The sequence below is a fragment of the Panthera onca genome, chromosome A1, assembly GCF_046562875.1.
Source record: "Panthera onca isolate mPanOnc1 chromosome A1, mPanOnc1 haplotype 2, whole genome shotgun sequence".
NCBI classification, from domain to species: Eukaryota; Metazoa; Chordata; class Mammalia; order Carnivora; family Felidae; genus Panthera; species Panthera onca.
Window position 1 is genome coordinate 63005519 of NC_138339.1, and position 24938 is coordinate 63030456.

At 47.7% G+C, this 24938-nt stretch overlaps 1 protein-coding gene across 1 annotated transcript; it reads right to left on the reverse strand.

The window, feature by feature from the left end:
* Positions 1–14577: 14577 nt before the first annotated feature.
* On the reverse strand, positions 14578–17842 carry NKX2-5 (NK2 homeobox 5). The gene is made up of 2 exons (XM_060635052.3): positions 17289–17842; positions 14578–15666 (listed from the first exon to the last, which is right to left on the reverse strand). Exons 1-2 carry the CDS (start codon positions 17617–17619, stop codon positions 15026–15028), a joined length of 972 nt encoding a protein of 323 aa, XP_060491035.1. The 5' UTR covers positions 17620–17842; the 3' UTR covers positions 14578–15025.
* Positions 17843–24938: the final 7096 nt, after the last annotated feature.

The window sequence follows — 24938 nt, forward strand, 5'->3', positions numbered from 1 at the left end:
ATACTACAGAAATTTAAAACCCTCAAAATGCGGCTGTCATTGTGAAACGTATGCCTTCTATAGTTGTAACTTGAAAACCCTATTCCCTACAACCCAGAAATTACACTGCTAGGTATTTATCCAAAGGATACAAAAATGCTGATTCGAAGGGGCACACGCACCCCAATGTTTATAGCGGTGCTATCACCAATAGCCAAATTATGGAAAGAGCCCAAATGTCTATCGACTGACGAAATGATAAAGAAGATGTGGTAGAGGCACCTGGGTGGCTCAGTCGGTTAAGCATCTGAATGCGGTTCAGGTCATGATCTCACAGTTCGTGAGTTTGAACCCTGCATCGGGCTCTGTGCTGACAGCTCGGAGCCTGCAGCCTGCTTCGGATTCTGTGTCCCTCTCTGTCTCTCTACCTCTCCCCCACTTGTACTCTGTCTCTCTCTGTCTCTCAAAGATAAATAAACATTTAAAAAATTAAAAAAAAAGAAGATGTGGTACATATATACAATGGAAAAGTACTTGGCAATCAAAAAGAATGAAATTTTGCCATTTGCAACAATGTGGATGGAACTAGAGTGTATTATGCTAAACGAGATTAGCCAGTCAGAGAAAGACAAATATCATGATTTCACACATATGTGGAATTTAAGAAACAAAACAGATGGACATAGGGGAAGGGAAGAAAAACTAAGATCAAAAGAGAGGGAGGCAAACCACAAGAAACTCTTAAATACAGAGAACAGACTAAGGGTTGCTGGTGGGATGTTGGGTCAGGGGTAGGCTAAGTGGGTGATGGGCATTAAGGAGGGCAATTGGGATGAGCACTGGGTGTTATAGGTAAGTGATGAATCGCTAAATTCTCCTGAAATCTTTATTAACTATATGTTAACTAGCTTGGATTGAAATAACGTTAAAAAATTTTTTTAAATAAATAAAAATATTTAAAAAAAGAAAAACCCTACTAAAACACATAATCAAGAAACATTTTGTATTAATGTAGCAGTTGCCAGAATAAAAAAAGATCTTGAAGCACTGTGGCAAAATATCATCATTAAAGATCTCAGTATAATAATAGTGATGGTTGCACAACAATCAATAAAGAAAAGGAAAAAAAAAGAAAGGAAGAAAGGAAAAGAAAAAGAAGAAAAGAAAAGAAAAGAAAAGAAAAAAAAAGAAAAAGTGTTGCCAGCTTTCTGAAAGCTGAGGAAAGTGCTGTTCCACTTATACCCAAGGAAACAGGAAGATAAAGACCTGGCAGGGTGAACCCAATTCCTCACACACAGAGAGAATATCAAGGAGTGATTTGTTAAAAAGCAAAAATCCACTAGAATCCAAAATTCTCAAACATTTTGTTCCCAGGAACACTTTACACTTCTTAAAAATTATTGAGGACCCCAAAGAGCTTTAGTTTGTTGGTTGTATTTATTGATGTTTATCATATTAGAAACTAAGAGTGATAATTCTTGGGGCACCTGGGTGGCTCGGTCGGTTAAGCGTCCGACTTCGGCTCAGGTCATGATCTCACGGTCTGTGGGTTCGAGCCCCGCGTCGTGCTCTGTGCTGACAGCTCAGAGCCTGGAGCCTGTTTCAGATTCTGTGTCTCCCTCTCTCTGTGACCCTCCCCCGTTCATGCTCTGTCTCTCTCTGTCTCAAAAATAAATAAATGTTAAAAAAATTTTTTTTAAAGAGTTATAATTCTTAAAAATACGTATTAATTCATTTAAAAATTACAATAAGCTCATATGGGGTTTGAGATAGAAGACAAGAGAAAAAGCAAAGAAAGATGTAAATACGTGGGCAAGTATAAGCAGACATTGAATGTAAGACGTGGGTTAAGAAAAAGGAGGGGCTAGAACCCTAATACCAGATAATAGTAATTTATACATGAGGAGCGGTGAAATGGAGCTGAAGTGTGTTAAGCTCCAGAAGGAGGGTGGAGGTTTTGATTAATTGTAGATTTTCCCAACTACATTATATTTCTCGACTTGGGTGGCAGTTACATGGGTATTGCTTTACTACAGTAAGTAAAATAGCACATACGTGTTTTATGCCTCCTTCTGTCTGAATGTTATATCGAATCATTTTTTAAATGTTTAGAAAAATTTTACAAAGCCCAAAAGGATATCTGGTGACGAACTGCATCCTTGCACAGATACCTGATGCATAAACAAGCAAATACATGAGACTCTTTTTTTTTCTTTTTGCCCCCTTTACATAAGTGGCAGATTTTAGACTCACTGGTCTGCACCTTGCTTTTTTATTTATTTTAATTTTTTATCTTTTACTCGTGCAATATCAGGGTTTTATTAGCTTTTAATTATTTTTATTATTTTTAAATTATTTTTAAAATATAATTTATTGTCAAATTGGTTCCCACACAACACCCAGTGCTCATCCCAACAAGTGCCCTCCTCAATGCCCATCACCCACTTTCCCCTCTCCCCCAACCCCCATCAACCCTCAGTTTGTTCTCAGTATCCAAGGGTCTCTTATGGTTTGCCTCCCTCCCTCCCTGTAACTTTTATTTCCCCCATTCCCCTCCCCCATGGTCTTCTGTTAAGTTTCTCAAGATACACATATGAGTGAAAACATATGGTATCTTTCTCTGACTGACTTATTTCACTTAGCATAATACCCTCCAATTCCATCCACGTTGCTGCAAATGGCCAGATTTCATTCTTTCTCATTGCCAGGTAGTATTCCATTGTATATATAAACCACATCTTCTTTACCCATTTGTCACCTTGCTTTTTAAAATAATTTTTGGAGTTGGCTCCATTATCAGTTAGTGAAGCACCTTACTCTTTGTATTATAAGTACATACTGTTTCACTGCATGGATGTACCATTTATTTTGTTGCTTATTGGTGGATATTTAGGTTGTTTCCAATTTTTTTGTCTTGAAAATGATATTACGGTGAACACTTTATTAATATGCCATTTTAGTTTTCCCACACTAAAACTCTGTATCCATTAAATGCTGTATCCATTAAATTTCCCATTCCTCCTCCCCCCAGCCCCATGGCAACCACCATTGTACTTTCTACCTCTATAAATCTCACTACTCTAGGTCCTCCTATGAGTGGAACCATACAATATCTGTTCTTTTGTGTCTGGCTTATTTCACATCGCATAAGGTCTCCAAGGTTCACTCATGTTGTAGCACGTATCGAATTCCCTTCCTTTTTAAGGCTTAATTATATTTCATTATATGTATATATAGCACATTTATTCATTCATTCACTGATGAACACTGGGATTGCTTCTCCTAGCTATTGTGAATAATGCTGCTGTAAACATTAGTGTGCAAATGTCTGTTTGAGTCTCTCCTTTTACCTCTTTTGGGTGTATATCTTGATGTAGAATTGCTGGACCAAATGGATATTCCATGTTTCAGTTTTGAGGAATTGCCGTACCGTTTTCCACAGGTGCTGCGCCATTTTACATGGCCACGTTTCTCCACCTCCTTACCGACACGTGTTATTTTCTGTTCTTTTGATAGTAGCCACCTTAATGGGTGCAAAATGGTGTCTCGTTGTGATTTTGATTTACATTTCCTTAATGATTAATGATATTGGAGCATCTTTTCATGTGTTTATTGGCCATTTATATGTCTTCTTTGGAGAAATGTCTATACAAGTCCCTTGCTCATTTTAAAATTGAAATCCTACATGTTTTGTGGGATTTATTGTTTCATTTTATAATTGAGTGGCCTTATGGAGTTGCACTGGTGCTGACACACTGCTACTGGGGGATGCTTGGGGGACTTTGATCTAATGGCAATGGTTCTCCAGGTACACATTTGCAAGAATTTCTCTAGAGTGTGTATGTAGATGTGAAAATGCTGTTTAAATGAGGCCTACTTTTTAAAGTTGTCAATTTGTTAGTCATTATTTTTTATTTTCTGAGGACTTTTGATTTCTTATGAAACCTAGGCCAAGTGATTTGGATAATGACCCTGATACAGTGTTGTGGTGCTTTTTGATTCTTTTAAACAAACTCTTTTGAAACACAGACACTTCTCCCTTCCTCTTAAAGACTTTCTTTTAGACTGGTCAAGGCTGGACATCTTGGACTTTAGACTTGGACAAGGCTGGACAGCCTTGGACATCTCCAAGGCTGGACTCTCTTGACTCTGGGAATATCAAGGCTGAAGTCCTTGGAAGTAAGACTCATACCCCAGATATTCTTCAGGTTCCAGCACAGACCACAGCCGTGTTGCCCAAACTCTGGGATCAGCCTGGTTTCTGGGGCCTCATCCTGGAAGTTGGGCTGAATTGGAATCCCCAGGGCATGGGCTTGGGTGTTGTGTTTCTGATATCTCAGAAACATCTCAGCATGATGGTCAAGTTTGAGAGACTGAGGATGAATGTAAAAGCACTTCGTGGTCAATATTTAGTCTACATTATGCCAGGAACTGTCCCAGACCTTGAGAATCCCAAACCCCTACCCTTATGGAACTTCCACTGTAGCAGTGGAGACAATGAGCAAACGCACCATCATTTCTAGGAAGGCTAATGCACTCCTTTCTCTCTGTCTGGCTGTGATCTCTAGCTCATAGTTACCAGGCCTCTTGGTTCACCAAGAGGGCCTCCACCTACTGCTGTCTCTATTTTTTTTTTTTTTTAAGTTGGCTTCACACCCAGCATGGAGCCCAACGTGGGGCTTGAACTCAAGCCCTGAGATCAAGACCGGAGCTGAGGTCAAGAGTTGGATACGCAACATACTGAGCCACCCAGGTGCCCCTACGTATTTATATTTTTAAACTTTGATTTTGTTTCTGATGCTCATTATAGCAGACTTCGAATGTAAAGAAATCAGAGTTTGTATCTTACGTTGTATATAAATTGAATCCTGTGCTTTTGAAGTAGTATAATACCAAAAATAATCATTTCCCTTTAGGTGCAAAACTTGAAATATGGAGGCACCTGGGTGGCTTAGTTGGTTAAGTGCCTGACTTCGGCTCAGGTTATGATCTCACAGTTTGTGAGTTCAAGCCCTGCGTCGGGCTCTGTGCTGAAGGTCAGAGCCTGGAGCCTGCTTCAGATTCTGTGTCTCCCTCTCCCTCTGCCCCTCCCCTGCTTGTTCTCTCTCTCTCTCTCTCTCTCTCTCTCAAAATTAAATAAAAAGCATTTTTTTAATTAAAAAAAAAACTTGATATATGAATTGCACTTTCCATTTAATCCTACTGCAACCTAGGCTTGAGTGATTTGAAGTCCTAAGGAAGCCTTCCTCGTATAAAATTTAAGATTACCACCGGCCAGGCACGTGTTGTGTCGGCGTATTTACTTCCCACTTCACCCCCCCCCTCCCCCGCCCTGGTTTGTTGTGAGGGAGGGGGGAGGGTAGCAGCCTGTAGCTGAGTGACTCGATTCACTTCGCCTCTGTCCTCAGTTGATTCACTTCGCCTCTCTGTCCTCAGTTGAAACAGTACCTGGGTTAATTTCACAGAATTGTCAGCGGGCCCGAATGGGCATATGGCTTGAAAGGGCTCAGTGCACAGCAGGCTAAATAACATTTGACAGCTGGAAAATGTTGATCATTAGACAATATAAAGAATATTTATAATAGCATATAATATAAAATAATAAGTATACACTATTTTTTTTTACATACCTGAGACCCTCCTGGAAACAGTTTTTATCTTGCTTTCTTTCACTTTGAAATATGTCTTGGGCAGAGCCTCCTTATTCTAAGGCTAAGTCCCTAAATTGAGGACATTATGATTGATTCTGGGCATGTATTTTAAAATTGTGAAATATAGCATTTTACATACGTACACAAAAGAGTGTTATAATTTGCAAAATTTAGTTGACCATGTAAGATTTATGCACTTCACTGTAAATCATATTGGAAAGTTAAATAATAATAAAATAAAAATAAAGAGCATATATATGTATAGTTTAAAGAAGGATGAAATGAGCTGAGTACTCATCACCCACACCAGGAAATAGGCCATGGCCATACCCCACAAGTCCCCACTGAAAGCTCCCCCCAGTTGCATTTCTCTCTCTCTCTCCCCCTGAGGCAACCACTCTTTGAATTTTGAGTTCATCATTCACTTGCTTTTCTTTATAGTTTTGACATCTAGGTGCACATCCTAACTAATACGTCATTTTGTTTTGCCCATTTTCACCATTACGTAAATGGAATCTCATTGTCTGTATTCTTTGGTGTCTTGCTTCTTTAAGCACTGATTCATCTCTGAGATTGATTCATGTTGACAAGTGTGGCTGTGGTACCTACATTTTCACTGGTGTATAATATTCCACTATGTGATTCTTCCATCCAACTGCTAATAGGCATTTGGGTTGTTTCTAGTCCATACTGTTACACACAAAGCTATTTTGAACTTAACCACATAATTACATATGTCTCTGGGTGCACATATATAAGAACACCCCTGAGATATGTGCCTAGAAATAGAATTGCTGGATCTAGGGGAGGCTCTTATTCAGCTTTACTAAGTTGTGCCAAACTGTCTTCTAAAGGCTTTCTACTTGGTAATGCCTCTTTCAGAGGAATAGTTCCCAATGATGCTTATTTTCCCAATTTCTGCTACTAATGGCTAATTTTTGCCAGTCTGGCGGGTGAATTATAGTACCTCATCATGACTTTTTGTTTTTCTAATTAATGAATAGATTAATTGTATTTATATATTTTGAGGACAGTTGTACTTCCTTCTCCATGAAATTCCTGTTAATTTCACTTGTCCACTCTTCCCTTTTGAATAATTTGTCTTCATTTATTCATTCATCACATTTTATTAACCATCTACAAGTGCCAAGTACTCTTCTATATGCTTGGGATACATCACTAAACAAAAAAGCACATTAAAAGGTGACAAGGGTTAAAGGAAAAAAAATAGGGACTGCCAGGAGGATGTGTGTGTGGGAGGGAGGGGAATGTGTGTGCAATTTTAAATAGAGTAGTCAGGGTCAGCCTTATGATAAGGACATTGGAGTAAAAACTTAAAACAGATGAGGCATTAGCCAGACAAATATCTGAGAGAACGTCATTCCAGACAAAGAGAACAGCCAATGTAATGGCCCTGAGGCAGGGGTATATGCCATGTTTGTGTGACAAACAGCAAGGAAGCCAAAGAGGCCTGGAGTGTGGTGTTGAGGAATCGTGTTAGGATTTCATTATATATTCTGCATACTCATGTTCTGTTGGCTATGTGCATTGCCAATATCTAATGGAGACAATCTTTTCCTTTAAGTTTATGTGTTTTGGTGTTATATTTAAGTAACCTTTTCCTACCAGAAGGTCACAAAATTTTTTCCTACGTTGCCTTCTAAGTGTTATATAGGTTTCATTAATCTTGATTTAGTTTTCATGAATGGTGTGAGGTAGGAGTCTAATTTCATTTGTTTTTTGTCTCACGAAGCACTCTCTTCTAGGAAAGTCCACCCTTTCCCCACCGATCTGCAAAAATAATTGTGTTATGGGGGCACCTGGGTGGCTCAGTCGGTTGAGTGTCCGACCCTTGATTTTGGCTCAGGTCATAATCTCACAGTTCATGAGTTCGAGCCCCGTGTTGAGCTCTGCACTGATAGCACGTGGATCTTGCTTGGGATTCTTCCTCTCTCTCTGCCCCTCCCCTGCTTGTAGTCTGTCTCTCAAAATAAATAAATAAAAACTTAAAAAAAAAAAGTAACTGTGGGGGCGCCTGGATGGCTCAGTTGGTTAAGCCTCCAACTTTGGCTCAGGTCATGATCTCCTGGTTTGTGAGCCCGAGCCCCATGTCGGGATCTGTGCTGACAGCTCGGAGCCTGGAGCCTGCTTTGGATTCTGTGTCTCTTTCTCTCTGCTCCTCCCACACTTGTGCTTTGTCTCTCAAAAATAAATAAATGTAAAAAAAAAAAATCCACATGATCCATTACTGCATTATGGATCATACATGTATAGATATGATTCTAGGTGCCCTGTTCTGTTCCATTGGTTCATTTGTCTGCCCTTGTGCCAAAACCACACGGGGTTAACTACCATTTTAACTGATGGGGAAAGAACCTCCCCCCCTTGTTTTCCTTATTCCTTATTGAAGAGCATCTTGGCTTTTCTTTGCAGTTCCATGTGAATTTTCTAATCAGCTTGTCAAGCTGCATTATACACATACGCACTACTACCATTTTGACTGGGATTACTTAGGGACCTTTTAAACCATCATTTCTTTATTGACATGTTCTAAACCTCAAATCTTTCCAAATGGCTCTTGGATCCTTATCTAGGTGGCTAGGAACTCTAGATCATGGAAGTAAGTCAAATAACCACCAGTGAGGACAAACATGATGATAACTGAGAGTCATATTTGCCTGGAGTTGGAGAAAGGGGAAACTATTCTTTTTAAGTTGTTTTTTTTTTAATTTTTAAAAATGTTTATTTATTTATTTTTGAGAGACAGAGCACAAGTGGGGGGAAAGGCAGAGAGAGAGAGGAAGACACAGAATCTGAAACAGGCACCAGGCTCTGAGCTGTCGGCACAGAGCCCGACATGGGGCTCAAACTCACGAACCATGAGATCATGACCTGAGCTGAGGTCAGACGCTTAACCTACTGAACCATCCAGGTGCCCCTATTCTTTTCAATTTGTAAGGAGAGAGCTAAACTAAGGTCATTAGCAAGATATATTTCCTATTGTTGAAATTGCATGGGGATTTATGGAGGGCTCCAGAAGAACAATAATGAATGATAACTGTTGCATTCATTGCAAATAAGAACTCCTTTCTATATAGCAGCTTTAAAAAAAAAAAAAAAAGACCTCTCCTAAAAAGTTGGGGATAGAGGAAACCAGTTGGAGCCAATGCGAGTCAATGCTTCAATCGAGATTTCTGTAAACTGGAATCTGGGTGGGGTGAGGATAATTGGGGGGCGGGGTGTATTGGAAAGAAGAGGGTTTGGTGTTAGAACTCAACTTGACTACTTCCTAACTGTTGGAACAGGGCAACTGACAAAACCTTTTAAAGCCTCACTTTCTACATCGGTAAAATGAAGCCCATGATGACCAATTAATTGTGGGGTTTTGATGGCCTCACACAGACAGAGGGCCAGTGGAAAGCCTGGCACACTATAAATCCCTCTTGAGGCTGGTTTCCCTCTACTCCCCTTCCTGTGGGACCCCAGGGTGGAGCTTAGAGCCTGGAGGAACGGATGGACTGTCTCTGAATAATCCCCCCAAATTTCTCTTCTCTCCTATGCAGTACTGGCAGGCACTGGGTTGTATAGCCCACAGGAGTGGCTTTGTGGTCTGGGCCAAGACAAGTGTGCCCCAGAGTACCTCTCCCAACCTCAACCCCCTCGGTTCTACCTCTTTCTGCCCTCCTCCCTGCTCCCAGGATTCCCGACACTGCCTGGCTGGTGCACAACCACTGTATCACAGCAGACACACGGAGACCCTGGGATGAAAGAGCAGGACCTAGAGAGGGGAAATCTGACTCCAGTTTCTCCCAGGTCCTCCAGAACCAGACCCTGGAGGGTGTGGGGGTCTCTGTGAGCTGCAGTTCTGCAACTTGCCAGATGATGAGAATCACCTGGTTACAAATTCGGTTTTCCAGGCTCTGTCCCTGGGAGTCCAATTCAAGGGAGTCAGGGCAGGCAGGGGTTTGGGTTTGTTGTAGCCTCCAGCAGGTTGTGTCCTCTGGCAAGTCGGACAACTGCTGAGAATGGTTTAAAGAGCCAGGCTTCTACAGGCTTCTGATTCAAGCACGGGCTCCCCCCAGTCCACACTAGCAGAGTGGCCTTAGAGAGGCAGTGTCCTTAACTTCTTTGGGTTTCAGTTTCCTCCTTGGGAAATAACAGAATGAGATTTGCGGGGTTAGCACTTAGTCCTAGGCCTGGCACAAAGCAAGCACGAACAGATGTTAGGCAATAATATGTATTGTTATCCCATGCAGCTGTGGGTTGCAGCAGGGTAAGGAGCCTGTGGTGGCTCTGGGTGACCAGGCTGTGAGGGGTGCTCATTTTCCACCCTGTTCTGCAGTAAAGTCTCCTGAGATGCCGCTGAGTGGGGCGAGGGGCCTGGAATCCCAGTTGCAATGCCTCCCTCACTAGGAGATCTTGGGTGGGTCACATCTCTCTGTGCTCTTTTCCTCTCCTGCCCCAAGTGAAGACGAATTGCACCCATTTCATAGGCATGTTATGCCTGGTATATAAAAGCCTTCAAAGAATCATTAGCTAATATTATTACTGTACTCTTTAATCAGTTGACAAACATTTCTTGTTCCCCTCTCTTTTTGAAAAAATGTTTATCTACTTTTGAGAGACAGCGTGCACGAGAGGGGGAGAGGCAGAGAGAGAGGCAGACAGGAGCCTAAGCAGCTCTGCACTGGCAGCAGAGAGCCTGATGCAGGGCTCAAATGAACTCCCAAACCGCGAGATCATGACCTGAGCCAAAGTCGGAGGTTTCACGGACTGAGCCGCCTAGGCGCCCCCTTGTTGCCCACTCTTTGAACTGGGGGTGGGTGGATGCTGTGCACTCAGGTTTCAGAACCAGCCTCCCTAAGTTTTTGTTTTGTTTTGTTTTGTTTTGTTTTGTTTTTTAACCAAGCTCTGGCACTGACCAGCTGTGTGACCTTGGGTGAGTTACTCCTCCTCTCTGAACCTAAGAATGATTTTTCATCTATTTCCTCAGCAGAAGAACTCAGACGTGTGAAAGAGGATTAGATGGGTCCATTTTGTAAAGAGCTCAGGACAGTGCCTGGCAGGTGGTATTGTGCCAACTGTGATAAATAAATGAAACCCAAGCCACGGGCCCCCTTTTCCAGGAGCCCAGTGTGAGGGGCAAGTAGGCAAGACCTGGGACTGCGCCTCCCATACAGGGCCTTGAGCCTGAGTCCTGAGTTTGAAAGACGTCCCAGAGGAGGCAAGGGGCGGGGTAGGGCTCCTGGCTGTTGCCAGGGTCCGGGGTCTGCAGCGATCCCTGCGGGTTCTGTGCCTCCTTTTCAAGACAGGTATTCAGATACACAACATGGTGTTGATTTAAGAGGTGTCTGTACAAAATAAGAAAACAGGAGCTATTCTGATTTGGCAAAAGCTTTATCTGTTAGCTGGGAATAACGCAAGGAGGCGAGAGGACCTCCGGGCAGAGTGTGGCTTCACTGGGAAGGGCGGGGTAGTCTGGCCTCTCTTTCCGAGTGAGACCCCAGCCGCGCGTCTCCTCTGCCAGCCTGCGCCGGGGCGGCGCCGCTCTGTGGCTCTGTGGCTCTGTGGTTACCACTCCATCCGAGCCCCGGAAGCCAGCTCTTTTCCTATATCACCTTGTAGCTCTCATTGTTTTGTTTGCTTTAACTTTTTAAAATATTTATTTATATTTGAAAGAGACAGCGTGAGCGGGGGAGGGGCAGAGAGCGAGGGAGACACAGAATCCGAAGCAGGTTCCACGCTCTGAGCTGTCAGCACACAGCGCGACGTGGGGCTCAAACCCGCGAACGGTGAGATCATGACCTGAGCCGAAGTACAACGTTTAACCGACTGAGCCACCCAGGTGCCCCCTCTCTCATTGTTTTTTTAACCGGGGCGTCCTTCTTTGATTTTTTAAAAAATTATTAAATATAACTAGTCCCCCGTGTGCTTCCCCTGGTGTTCCGGAATGCGGAACCTGCCTGCGCCACCCCAATCCCTGAGCACTTTGCCACCTCGGAGGTGGCCCGCACTTCTCATGTGTTTCTTAATTTTCTGTCCTGGTTCAATTTTCTCGCTGCGCGCGTCGTTTGTGTAATACTTGAAAAGCAAAACGCTACGGATTTAATTTGGGAAGGGATCGCTATGTAAATGCGGGCGTTTAGGACTTCTGACCCTGCGGGTCCCCGCCCCCTGGCTTCCGGATCCGACACCCTCGGCGGGCGCTTCCCTGAGCTCCACGCACTACAGTTTACCGCATAATGAGCCTGAATATGAAGCCTGAGACTCTTCATCTTCCTGGTGAGAGAGTGGGGTCGGCTCTGTGCCTTGGCCAGAAGCAGGGTCCCGCTGCACCTTTCTGGAAGAGAGCCACCTAACGTGGCAGGCTCGTGTTTCTTCACCATGGAACCCCCGCTGCCACTCAGTACAAGCCTGATGGGTTTCCCAGCTCCACGCTGGGGAAATGTATGACCTTGACCATTACCGTAACCTCAGGCCCTCAGTTTCATCGCTTGCAAATTAAGATGGATTAGAGAACTCCTATAAAGCATTAATTTAGTCGGGAGTCCCGGCAATTGACAAGCCCAATGCCAGCCAGGTATTGTTATCCGTTTGTGACAGACATTGCAGTCACTCAGCTGGTCCCTGGAGGGACAGGACAGAGAGAGTCATCATAGAAAAATCCCCACGAGGGGTGCCTAGCTGGCTCAGTCCGCAGAACATGGACTTTTGATCTACCGTGGTGAGTTCAAACCCCAGGTTGGGGTAGAGTTTACTTAAACTAATTAATTTTAAAAAAGAAAAATCCTCACTGTATAATGTTAACTGAAAGAAATATTCTCTCTAATGTTACCGTAGACCTGTGTAAGATGAAAAAGGCCAATGAATGTGTAGGACCCCAGGAGGTTGTGGGCAAATACGCTGATCTGATTAAGAGCTCAAACATGCGTGAATTCCAGATAGAAGAATTTTCGTGGGTGTGTGAGTTAGGCCGCCTGTGAGCCGGGTATGCATGGTAGGAGAGTGCCATCAGGCTTCAGAGCTGGTCTGGTGGCCTGGCGGAGCCTCAGTGTGCCCCTCTATGAGATGGGACCAAGGCACGCATCACTGAGAGGGATAGGGAGCGCCCAACACACTGGGGGTAAAGGCACAAAGCAGAGTCATAGGCCCAGAGCAAGGAATGCTGGGACTGAACTGAACACATCCTCCTCCCCGTGGCACTGGCCAGCCTGGCTTGGACCTTAGAGCAGAGGGAATAAATCCGGGGGCCCAAAGCCAAGCCCTGAGCTCAGCCGTTTCCCCTTCTTCACAAAGCCAAGCGCAGAACCCTGCGATGATGGATTGTGTGCTCCCCGTGGCATCCAGCTCAGCACCTCGCACGGCTCCCAGAAAGCAGTAGCTTTTGGAACCTCTTGGCATCTTCCCGTCTTCCACTGGCGGGGTGTGGCAGGTCTGAGGGCAACACTTACCCAAAGAGATGACAGGACAGGCATTGGCAGTGCTGCATGGGCCCCAGCACGTCAGCAGGAGGGCTCCTGGTTGGCTTGGCGTGGCGACTCTTCCCGGTGCTAGGGCACATGAGTCGCGTTGGGTCCCTGAAGGCTGCAAGCAATATTTTGGCTGCGACCAGGAGTTCTACGCCAAATGCCTTAAGCCCCACGAGGCCAGCCCAGCGATTCCTGGGGGGAAATCTCAGAAAAACCTATATTCCTCTAGAACTCAAAGCTCGGACTCCTCCCCGCCCCCTGCCCTTTCATCCCCTTTAAGAAGCGCAGTTAGTTCCTCCAACCCTGGAGGCTGGAATCAGAAGAGACGCACTGGTAGGAGCTGGGCTCAGAGCAAGGTATTCTTGTCATCCACATTTTACAGACAAAGAAACCAAGGTGTGCAGCGAACAAGTCTCACAGTGAGCAGGTTTTTAGCTTAATTTCCCCGAGCCTGTTTCTCATCTGTAAAACCTGGCCGGTAGCATTCACAGGTCACGACATAGCAAAATTCGTTAAATGCGGAGAAGAGAGGACGGCAGTGGGGTTTGGGTGGGAGGTTCCCTGACCCTGTGAATTCTTGTGGCATAGCCACAGCTGGAGTGAGCGAGGTGGACAGGACACCTCTCCGTGGAGCCTACCAGCTGGTGAGGCTGGCGCCACGGGTCACAGGCCCTCTTCCTGGCGGGGCTGGGGAGTTCAGGGAAGCTTGACAAGCGCTTTTCGATTCTAGGTTTTCCCATCTAGAAACGGGACTGTAAAATGGACTAAGGTGTTCTTTCAAGCAGGATGAATTATGGTGTGCTCCAACTGCCTAGGACCCAGGTCCTTTTGCTCTCCATTTAATGCCCAGCCCCTCAGTTGTGCCGGACTGGTAGGGTTCAAGGAGGTAAGTTTGGGAGTTCTGGCGAGGGCCCTCTGTGAAGTGAGACCTGGAGTAGAACCTCTACCACAACTGGCTGTTTACTCACAGGCAAGTCATTAGACCTCTCAAGGAGCTGCCCAACTTTAAAACCGGACCTCCTTTTTGGGCGTTATTGAAGATTACACCAGACGATGCCAGGAAGTATCTAACAAAGGACCCAGCATGAGTTGTTTATTATTATTATCATCATCATCATCATCATCATCATCATCAATTTGCTCAGTGAATGCCTATACCTGCAACTCTAAACCAGACGGGACGCACGCTCTAAAGCTCTAAAATTCAGTTTGGGGGGCGGGGCGGGTAGCTCAGTCGGTTGAGCCTCGGACTTTGCTCAGGTCATGATCTCACGGTTGGAAGCCCACGGCCGCGGACTCTCTGGAGTCAGCGCGGAGCCCCCTTCGGATCCTCTGCCCCCCCCCCCCCCGACCCGCCCCGTCTCTCTCTGCCCCTCCTCTGCGGGCACGCGCGCCTTGTCTCTCAAACATAAATAAATATTTTTAAAAATCCCTTCAAAAGTCAGTTTCTCGAAAGCCGAAAGAAGCACACATGCGGATCAGCGCACTCTCTTTAATGAGAAGGGAATTCTCATTTCTTACAGCAACAGGTAAAAACATAAATACGGGTGGGTGGGCGGCGGCAAGGCAGCAAGGGCCCGGGCGCCGGGCCCAGGCTCTAAGAAAGGTGCACCCGGGCTCCCAGTCCCAACTGGCCCGTGTTCAGCCGGTTGGGGGTGCCCGTGGCCGTTTGGAGGGCACTCAGGGGATGACGGCTGAGGCACCAGGTTGCGGGATCGTTCGCCGCAAGCTCTGTAAACGCGGCCACAAACTCTCCCGAGCATGGGGACAAAGGGGCATAGGGCCGAAAAAGCTCCTAGGCCCCTGCGGGAGTGAACGTGAAATCCAAGGGACTCGGAGACACGTCAGGGGGTCCTCCCTCCCCCGAGAGTCCTTGTCCCTCTTTAGAGATGGGATCGGTCGGGGCGCCCCAGGTAGGGCCCTTCCCTACCAGGCTCGGATACCGTGCAGCGTGGACACTCCCGAGTTGCCCTGCGGAATCCCGGGGCTCTGCACCGCGTTCAAGTCCCCGACGCTGAAGTTCACGAAGTTGTTGTTGGTGGCGGCCGTGGCCGACTGCGCCGGGGGCGGCCCGGCCGGGTAAGCAGCGGCGCAGCTGTAGCCAGGGTTGCAGGCCGCGCTACCGTAACCCGGGTAGGCGGGGTAGGCGTTATAGCCGTAGGCGTTGAGGCCCACGCCGTAAGCCGGCGCGTAGGGCGCCGAGTCCCCTAGGCACGGCTTGCCATCGCGCACCAGCACTGGCACCGCGATCCTGCGGGCCGGCGGCGGCGGCGGCGGGGGCAGCCCCACCAGCTCCAGAGTCTGGTCCTGCCGCTGCCGCTTGCATTTGTAGCGCCGGTTCTGGAACCAGATCTTGACCTGCGTGGACGTGAGCTTCAGCACGCTGGCCAGCTGGTCGCGCTCAGGCGCGGACAGGTACCGCTGCTGCTTGAAGCGCCGCTCCAGCTCGTAGACCTGCGCCTGTGAGAAGAGCACGCGCGGCTTCCTCCGCCGCCGCGCCCTGGGTCGTTCGGAGCCGTCGGCCTCCGGCTTCTCCAGCTCCACCGCCTTCTGCAGCGAGCACAGTTCTGCGGGGAAACAAAGGGGCAGAAGGACGCCGGGTCAGGTCGGAGCGGCCCGATCCGCGATGCGCCTGCGAGGTAATTAGCCCTAGCGGGTGCCACCCCCGACCTGTCTGGAGCGCCCAGCTTGGCTGCGTCTCCTCTGCCGCGTGCACTGGGCGCCACCGACAGCTCGCTTTCCGACCCCCAGTTAGCATTTGTTGAACGCTTACTATATGCCAGGCATGGCTCTCGGCACTGGAGAGCAAAACACCAGAGGTCCTTGTCCTCGGGGGGGATTCACATTCTAGTGAGGGAGACAGACTGTGACTTAAGATTTCAGGCTGCAAAGAAAATAAAACCGGGTGATGCCCTGGGGCGAATTAGATTAAGGCTACTCTGGCTTGAGAATTTGAGTGAAGGGAACCAAGGCCTCACCCCAGGATCGGTCACACTGTCTCAAAATTACAGAACCCCGAAGAAACTGAAGGGGAAAAGGTGTTGGTTTGCTGGTCGAAGCCGCCACGGGGCTTGTCCGGCGCCCAAGAAACCGCGGGTGGGCAGGCAGCCTCGGAACCTGCCCGGCCCGCCTACTCGAGTTGGAGTCGAATTGGTAGCGGTCAATGGAATTGACCCGCCAGCGGCTGTCTCCGGGCCTTCCCTTTGCTCCTAGACAAACCTCTCTAGGCCAGAAAGATCCCTTCTCGGTTCATGGCGGCCCTTCGCCCGGCGCCCCCTGCCACCTCGGATTCGCCCTGACCCTGTGTTGGAACAAAGTCTCCCCAGCGTTTCCCTTTCTGCGGCAGGGCCAGCCTCTCCCCTCTCCCCGATCCTGGGATGGCATTCGGAGCGATGCGGCCACCTTCCTCAGTCATCTCCTCCATTGCCTCGCGACTTTACCCGCGCGGCATTTCCTAACTTTTTCCAGAAGAGAACCCCTGGGCCCTGGTCGCCTGGGGAATTTGTGCCAGAAAAATAAAGCTGCTAATCAGATTCTTGAGGGTCCGGCAGTATCTCATTTTAAACTCAAGGCCTTTGTTCCCAAAGATTCCACTGTCCTGGCACAAAGGAGGAAAACCTCCACAAACCCGGGTTACCGGTGGGCTATAGAAGGTCCTGGACCTTTCTCCAGTTGTGAGCAGCAAAAGTATGTCTGTTGTGCAGAATTTTAACTTGCGTTTAGGTGGTTTTGGCAGATTCTGAAAAGACCTTTAAAAATCCAAAAGAGATTTAAAAAACGACAACAATCCTAACACAGAATATCTCTTTCTCTGTTCTGTGTGCCACAAACTGATAGCTAACTTCGTTGAGTGAGGCTGCTGCCTCCTGCGGCTTTGTTAGGCCAAAATAAAAAAAAAAAAAAAAAAAAAAAAAAAAAATATATATATATATATATATATATATATATATATATATTTCTTTTGTCTCTTGTTTCTGATCATCTCAATCCAGCATTTCTTTTAAACCTCCGATTGGATGCGGGGCTCAGGGGCCCCGGCGACGACCTTGTCTCTCAGGCTCAGAACCCCCTGCGTTCGGCCCTCTGCCCAAGCACTCGCGTCTCCTCCACCCAGGCCAGAGTTTCTCGGCGGCGGCTGGGGACACAAAAGCGACCCCAGGAGGGAGCAGGTCTTGTGTTTCCTTCTCACCTTTCTTATCTGCTCGAGGATCCTTGGCAGGGTCGGGGTCGCCATAGGCACGCGGATAGAAGGCGGGGGCTCCCGGGAAGGCAGGCGCACACTTGGCGGGCGAGGGCGCGGGGCCCAGCTCGGCGCGCAGCTCCGGGAGGGCGGGCGCCGCGGCCTCCGGCCCCGCGTAGGCCTCGGGCTTGAAGGCGGCCAGCATGCAGGAGGCGGGCGCCAGGGTGGCCTCCAGGCGCGCGGAGAGCTCCCCGGCAGCCAGACTGCGCTGCTGCTGCTCCAGGTTCAGGATGTCTTTGACCGAGAACGGCGTGGGCGTGAGCGCAGGGCTGGGGAACATGGTGGCAGCGCGCGTCTCACAGCGCCAGGTGGGCGGCAGAGAGCAGCGCTGCCCACGGCCTTTGGCAGCCTCCCTGCATGGTGCCCGCCACCCGCCCGCGCACCCGCCTCCCTGCTCGGGTTGTGGCCAGGCGGCAGGTAGTGCGGAGCACAAGGGGCAGGAGAGGCGGGACCAGGCCAGAGGAGGGGGACTCAGGCTGCCATTGGGCCGGGGGCCCCGATGACAGGAGCGATGAGCAGTTTCGTGTCACCTAATATAGTCATAGGGCTAAAAAAAAAAAAAAAAAAAAAAAAAAATCCTGTTCAGCTTTTTAAAGGGGCCGCGAAGCATTTGGAAGGCTCTCCTATTGCTCCTGTAGCCTGAGATTTCTCCACGGTACTAGCCTGAAACCCCCACTGAGGCGCATATACAAGAAAGGACCTAATTCTTCTCTAGATATGGAGTCTGGGCCAGGTTGGGTGGATCTGGGGGTTGAAGAAATGTTCCTTGGCACCGAAAACGGAATGCAGGAGTGAAGGATTGGGTGGGGAGCTGGGGGAGGTGGGGAGGAGTCACTTCCAGGAGTCTTAAAGACTTTTTTATGCAAGGGAAGACTTTGTATAAGAAGAGAAGCACCGGGGAGAAAGTTTGCTCTGGGGTAATGGCAGGAGGGGGAGATTCTGGGTAATTTGGGGGTTCTGTTTGGCTTGACTTACAGGGCGGTCATGCCCCAGTAGTGCCCCATACCCTAGGAACGCTGGGCAGTTGTGGGGTTGTGGGTGGCCACCTTCTATGGTAGTAGTGCAGGTTATATACACACACAACTGCAGGGGGCGTCAGTCACTATCAGCCACCTCTCAGAGATGACCATCCCCTTAATAATGAAACAAATCCAGAATCCCAGCGGTCAGCTCAGCTTCCCAGAAGAGAACTGTCTTCTAGGGCGACCCAGCTCCCCAACCACCTAGTTTCTCCTTTCCTGGAGCCCACTATTCCTGCCTACTACTTTCCCCTGTCCTTCCTGCCTAGCAACAAGGCCTCTAGGCCTCATCAGCCCCAGCACCTCAGGCTCCAGCCCAGGTTTAGTTCTCAGGCAGGCAGGCAGGGATCCCCGGAACCCATCGCGGAAGGGATTTCTCAGACATCTCTGTGCTGGCTTTGGCTCCCAGGAGGGCATCCCACGGCAGCGGCAGCGGGGCCAGGAGCATGGGGGAAGGGCTGGGCACACGGGGTGTTAATTTTTAGCTCCAGGGTCAGTTAAGAAGTGATCTCCATCCGACAAATCTATCAATGTTTCAGGAGTGCAAGTTACCTACCCGGCCAGACCCTGTGCTGGTCCACCTCATCCTAGTTTCTTGGGAGATCTGATGAAAGCTTGGGCTATCCCCTCACCCCCAGAATACTGCAGAGAGGCGCTCTGTTTTGTGTACAGTTTCAAGATCCAGGCAGGCAGAATGGCCCCCAGGTTAAGGTCGCTGCCTTAACTTTATCTCGAGTTGGTGGTGCTTGTTAGGAGAACCGCATCGATTTTCACAAGGCATAACCCAGACTTATGCCAGGAAGGTGCGGGCGTGGTGCGGGGACTTGGTAAGAATGGAGACTTGGAAGGCTCAGCTTTTAGCAAAGTACGTGTTTGGGGACTGGGGTAGAAGTGCTTGGAGTAGAAGAGTGGTGCGCAGGGGCAAAGGCAAGCCAAGGACATGGCATATAGCCGAGACTCCCGAATTCACACTCGAAGCACCGAGGCAACGCACAAGTTTGGTAACAAGAGGGACAAGATGGTGTATGTCCGGGACACGGACCTTTGGGTGCTCAAGCGGGGGCGGTGAGCCGTATGGCAGCGCCTCGGGGAAGGCGAGATCGGATTAAGCACAGGCCTAACATTGGTATCTTTACGGGGGGGGGGGGGGGCGTCAAACCCGCCCTCCCAGGACCTGTGGCCTTCGGGTTAGGGCGAAGGAGAGTGGACCCCCGCGAGGCTCTCCCGTGGTCTCGCAGCTCTCGGACCCGACTTCCAGGAGCCAGGTGCCAGTACCAGGCCCAGGCCTTCGCGGTGGAAATCTATCTTCGAATTTTCCAGCCAGGGTCGACGTGCATTTCTGGAATCTTTAATTGGGTCTGCAGAGAGATACCTTTTTCAAATGTGTGGAGGGCAGGGTGGTGGTGGGGGGAGGTGCTCTCAAGCCTCAGAAACCCTTGGCATTCACCCATCTCCCAAGGCCCCAACTCGGGTTCTTCCTTGAGGGACCTGCAGACCAGTGGCCTCTCTTCTGCCCTTCTGCGCAACGCTTTTGGTTATCGTCCTCAACTAACCTAGTTTGGGGGCCTACCTCGCCTTTGAAGATTTTGGCAGGGGGGGAGTGGGGAAGGATGCCTATCGCCTAGGCGGTGACGTCTGGCAAACGAACCACATCCGATTCAATTAAATGTCTCATTCAAAAGAGCTCCAAGCGAGGGTCCTGGGAGCGCTGTTAAGTGAATAGGCTGGTCGGGCGGTTTGCGATGACAGTTTGAAAGATTAGTGTGAGCCAGCGCCTGAAATATTACCGTTTAATGGGGGACATCGAGGCTGCATCCGGGATCCCTGTTTTTAGTTTTTTTTTTTTTCTGTGTGTGTGTGTGTGTGTGTGTGTGTGTATGTGTGTGCGCGCGTGTGTTTAAGAGATAGTTCTGCAGGAAGAAAAAAAAACATCTTGGCATTTCCTTTGCAAATCAAGGCAGTTAAGATTTATCACCTATTTTCGGGTATGGTTCCCAGGGCTGACAGATAGACCTGTGGGTCAGGTGTCATGAAAAGGGGAGGAAAGAAAACCTTCCCTATTTGGACGAAATCAGTGGCTTCTCCACTCCCTATACCCTCAGTGAATCCAATTGTAGTTTCCCTCGGCTCTAAAACAGACCTTAGCGTTACCAGAGAGAGGAAATCCAGCAAAGAAAAAAAAAAAAAAGGGATAAATACCAGCAAAATGGAAACTGGGCGACCCATGCTGGTCTCCACAGAGAAATGTCCAAGAGCAATTGCTAACTTTTCTTTGCAGTCCTCACTTTCTGAGTGACTAAAACTTTTTGTTTTCTTTAAATAGAAGTTACAGTGGTTGGGGGTGGGGAGGTAGGAAACTTGATTCTCCAGACTCACTAGGGACACGTCTTCCTTCCCAAGGGCGGCTGACCCAACCTGGCCGCCTCTCTAAGCCGCACTTTGGCCAAACTAGCAGGACAAACAAACAGCTTTCAGCCTAGAGAGAAGCAGAGAGAGAGAGAGAGAGAGAGAGAGAGAGAGAGAGAGAGAGAGAAGGAGGCAGAGAGGAGAGATCGAAAAATCTATCCATCTGTTTCCTCGCCTTTTAAAGAGTTGGGGCTTTAAGATGAGCCAAATTCCAGATGACTTGAGCGCATTCTGCGCGCATAAAATATTATTAATTGAAAAAGCGATCGGCACGGCCCAAGCCGGCCCCCCTTTCCTGCAATCAGCAGGGCCGGCCGCAAAAGGTATATATGATTAATTGAAAGATAAGCTGGAACTATCACCGGGAATGTCATTAATGCGCCGGGGAGACGTCCATTGGAGACAGGCGGCGTTATCCGCGGCTTTATCTTCAACAACGCCTTGCTCTCCGCCCGCGCCGGGGAAACAGATGGGGGTTTCTGTCTGGGACGCTCGCCCCATGTTTATATTTTGGGAAGAATCGCAACTCGTGGGAGTCCCCGGCGGGCCCCCTGATAAATGAACATTAGCACTTTTTCGGACTACTGTATCAACAAAGGGGCTGCGGCGCGGCAATAATTGGCGAGAAAGCAAACAGAGGGCCGAGAGCGCGCCTCTGCTCTTCGTCCGGCTGATGGATGAGCAGCGGCGGCTGCGGCCCGGCTCCCGGCCCTCAACCCGGCTCCCCGCTCTGGCCGCGGGGCCCCTCCGCTGCCCTGGCTTCCTTCCGGGCCCGGGGTTGGGGGTGGGGGACGACTCTGAGGGCTACCGCTCCAGTCCTTGGCTTCCGAAGCGTCCGGGAGGCCCTCCGCGCCCACTGGATGCTTCCTGCAGGGGGGCGCGCCTCACGCTGGTGGCTCAGCCCGGATCAAATCCTGGTTTTGCTGCTGTTTCTAGAGCTCTCACTGAGTGAGGCACACGATCTCCAGCGCTGGGCAGAGGAAAAAGAGGCTCAGAGAGGTGCCCTGACTTGCTCAAGGTCCCACAGATGGAACGTGACAGTGCTAGGATTCGGACGCAGGACTCACTACAGGATTGTGCATATTTTCTTTTATTGCACGTGGCTGCCTCCTAGAGTCACATCAACTGGAGAGGAAGCAAGACGCTGTCCTCCCCACCCTCGTTCACACACACACACTCGGGCAGCTGGAGAAGAGGACCAGGCTGATGCAGGGTTGTCCGAAAACCTTCACCGACGAGAGGGAGGGGCTTCCCTCAATAAGATTGGCTGAGAGAGAGAAAGAGAGGGAGAAATTTAAGTCCCCTCCTCCTCCTCCTCCTCCTCCTCTTTGGTAACACCTTCATTGAGATTTAATAGATATTTAATCATATACCATACAATTCATCCCCTTAAAATATACAATTCGGTGATTTTTAGTATAACCACAGAGCTGTGCAATCATCACGCAATTAATTTGGGGACATTTTCATCACTCCCAAAAGAGACCTGTAGGCTTTAGCCATCAGCCTCAACCCTCTCCCCCATCTCCTACCCCCTCAGCTCTGGACAACCACAAATCAGTCTCCTTTCTGTCTCTAGAGGTTTGTCTATTCTGGACATATACAAATGGAATCCTTTTAAACGTGGCCTTTTGTGACTGGCTTCTTTCAGTTAGCATAATGTTTTCAAGGTTTACCCATGTTATAGCACCTACCAGGACTTTGTTCCTTTTTATGGCAGAATAATATTCTATGGTATGGATATATACCCATTGTTTCTCTATGCAGCAGTTGGTGGACCTTTGGGTTGTTTCCACCTTTTTGCTATTATGAATAGCATAACTCCCAGCTCACTTTACCCTAAAATCTAGAGCTTTAGAGGATGGAAGGCTCTTCTCTCCTCTCCCTTGATACTTAACCCTGTCCTTCCATGAAGACTGGCCTAGAAGGCCCTGTGCTCTGCTGATGTTGTCTTGAAATTCTTGATAAGTTTTGAACGAGAAGCACTACATTTTCATTTTGTGCAGGGCCCTGCAAATCATGTCGCTGGTCCTGTATCTGGGCAGTCTGAACAGAGCCCTGGAAATGCTATCTTCATGCTCCCCTATAATCTGTCTGGCTTTTGCCCTAGGATCAGCCTCTGCTAGCTAGCTAGGACAGGCAGGAAGTCCGATGAAGTGCTTTAAGGGCTGTCTGTCCAAAATTGCTTAGCCATAGGAAGGGCCTGAGGCCCACAGAAGGGGGAAGCAGAGAACAGATCTACCTGGCTGGTGGATATTATGTACATTTATATCTATGTATGAATGTATGAGTGTATCTCTCTGCAGGGGGGTGGGGGGAGGGCAGTGAGGGGAAAAGCTAAAAGAGAGGGCCAGAATATTCCCCCCCCGCCGCCCCCCGCAGCCTCCAAGTGACTCCTAGCCTAGTCACTATGGGATGCTGGACGTGATTTCCTGCATCTTTTCACCCACATTGACTGGGTGCCCCCCCCCCCCCCCCATGCACCAGATGCTGGGATTGCACAGCCCAAGTCACACAGGCTCTGAAGGATGCAGAGTTGTACCAGAAAGAGTACCGGACCATGAGCCAGTACTAGGTTCTGGTCTTGCCTCTCTCACTGATTGGCTGACCCTGAGCACATCTTTCTTCCCCTCGGTGGTCACCAGTTTCATGTTTTTCTTTTTGGTGTTATTAGTTGCACCTAAGGTCCCTCCTCAGCTGTGCTGTTCTGGGAAGCATCCCAGGTTGTTAACTGGACTCACCTGGGCAGTGGGTCTGGTGACAAGGCATGTTGGTGATTGTGAAACTCCTTAAGATGGGAAATAAGGTCCCTGCCAATTGTGATGTTACACTATTTGAGGGAGTGTAGTACACATTTAAAATAAAGTGAAGTGGTGTTAGAGAGAAATGGATTATTCTTACACCAAATACTTTCAATTTTGGAAAGATTAAACATTTAGACATAAGAATCGAAACATAAAAGTGCTATAGATGATTAAGATAATAATTTTGGAGTGTTTGTATATTTGGGAGGGTGGATGAGGAGAACTAGAGATCTAGAAACCATAAAAATAAACTATATAAACCTGATGGCATAAAAAGAAACTTGTACACAGCAAAAACAAAAAGAAAACATAAATAGAATCAAAGAGAAAAAACATACAGGCTAAATACTAGAAATAATGACAACAAAAAACTAATTTCCACCATATGGAAAGAGTTCCTGTAAATCAATAAGAAAATGACTCAAAAAAACAATTGAAAAATTGGCCAAGAGTAGGAGAACGTTTCTGATAAAACGGAAGAAAGAAAGAAAGAAAGAAAGAAAGAAAGAAAGAAAGAAAGAAAGGCAAATTAAAACACAAAGAGGCAAATGTTTTCACTTGTCAGACTGGCAAAGATCAAAAAGTTTGATAATTACCCTTCTTAGTCTCTCTTTTGCATTGTTGATTAGAAATGTAAATTGATAAATCTCTTTGGAATAATTTGGTACTATCAAAATGAAAAAAGGCATAAGCCCTTTGGACTAGTATTCCCACATCTAGGACTCTATTTTACAGGTATATGCAAACAAGAAAAGTATTTTTTGTTGCAGTTTTAATCTTTTAAAGAATCAAAACAGTAAAAAAACCCAATATGTTGACCTTAGGGGAATAGTTAAAAACAAGTTATGTTCAGCAGTAGAACAGAATACTAGCAGCCATGAGAAATAGTTAGTTACATTTATATGCATCTCTATGGATATATTTTGAGGTACATTAAAAATCAAACCTGGTGGCAGAATTTGTATTTTATAAATGGCCATATGTACATATATGCAGTTATATGGATTTTTTTGGAAGGATAAAGAAAATGGTAATGAAAGCTTCTGGGGAAGAGAACTGGGGGAGCGGGGTCAGGAAAAAAAAATGACATTTTCCGCAGTACATCTTTTAGGACAATTTCTTTCTTTTGTTTTTTGTTTTCTTGTTGTTCACCACAAGCATGTATTGCCTTAAAGAGATTTTTAAAACCACAATCAAGATAAGCCCCAAATGTAGTGAATAAAGTGGTAACCATCTAGGCTAGAATCTCCTGTGGCACATGTTAAAAAAAATGCACATCTCTGAGCCTTCCTCCTGAACTTTACTAATCAAAGGTGTGTACAGTTTGAGACAGGCAGCCCAAGTAGCAATCCAGTGAAATCTCCATGGAG

Coding starts and splice junctions, on each gene's coding strand:
- NKX2-5 (XM_060635052.3), bottom strand. CDS start 17,619: ATGTTCCCCAGCCCTGCGCTCACGCCCACGCCGTTCTCGGTCAAAGAC. Junction 15,667..17,288: donor TCCTCGAGCAGATAAGAAAG/GTGAGAAGGAAA, acceptor GTTTCCCCGCAG/AACTGTGCTCGCTGCAGAAG.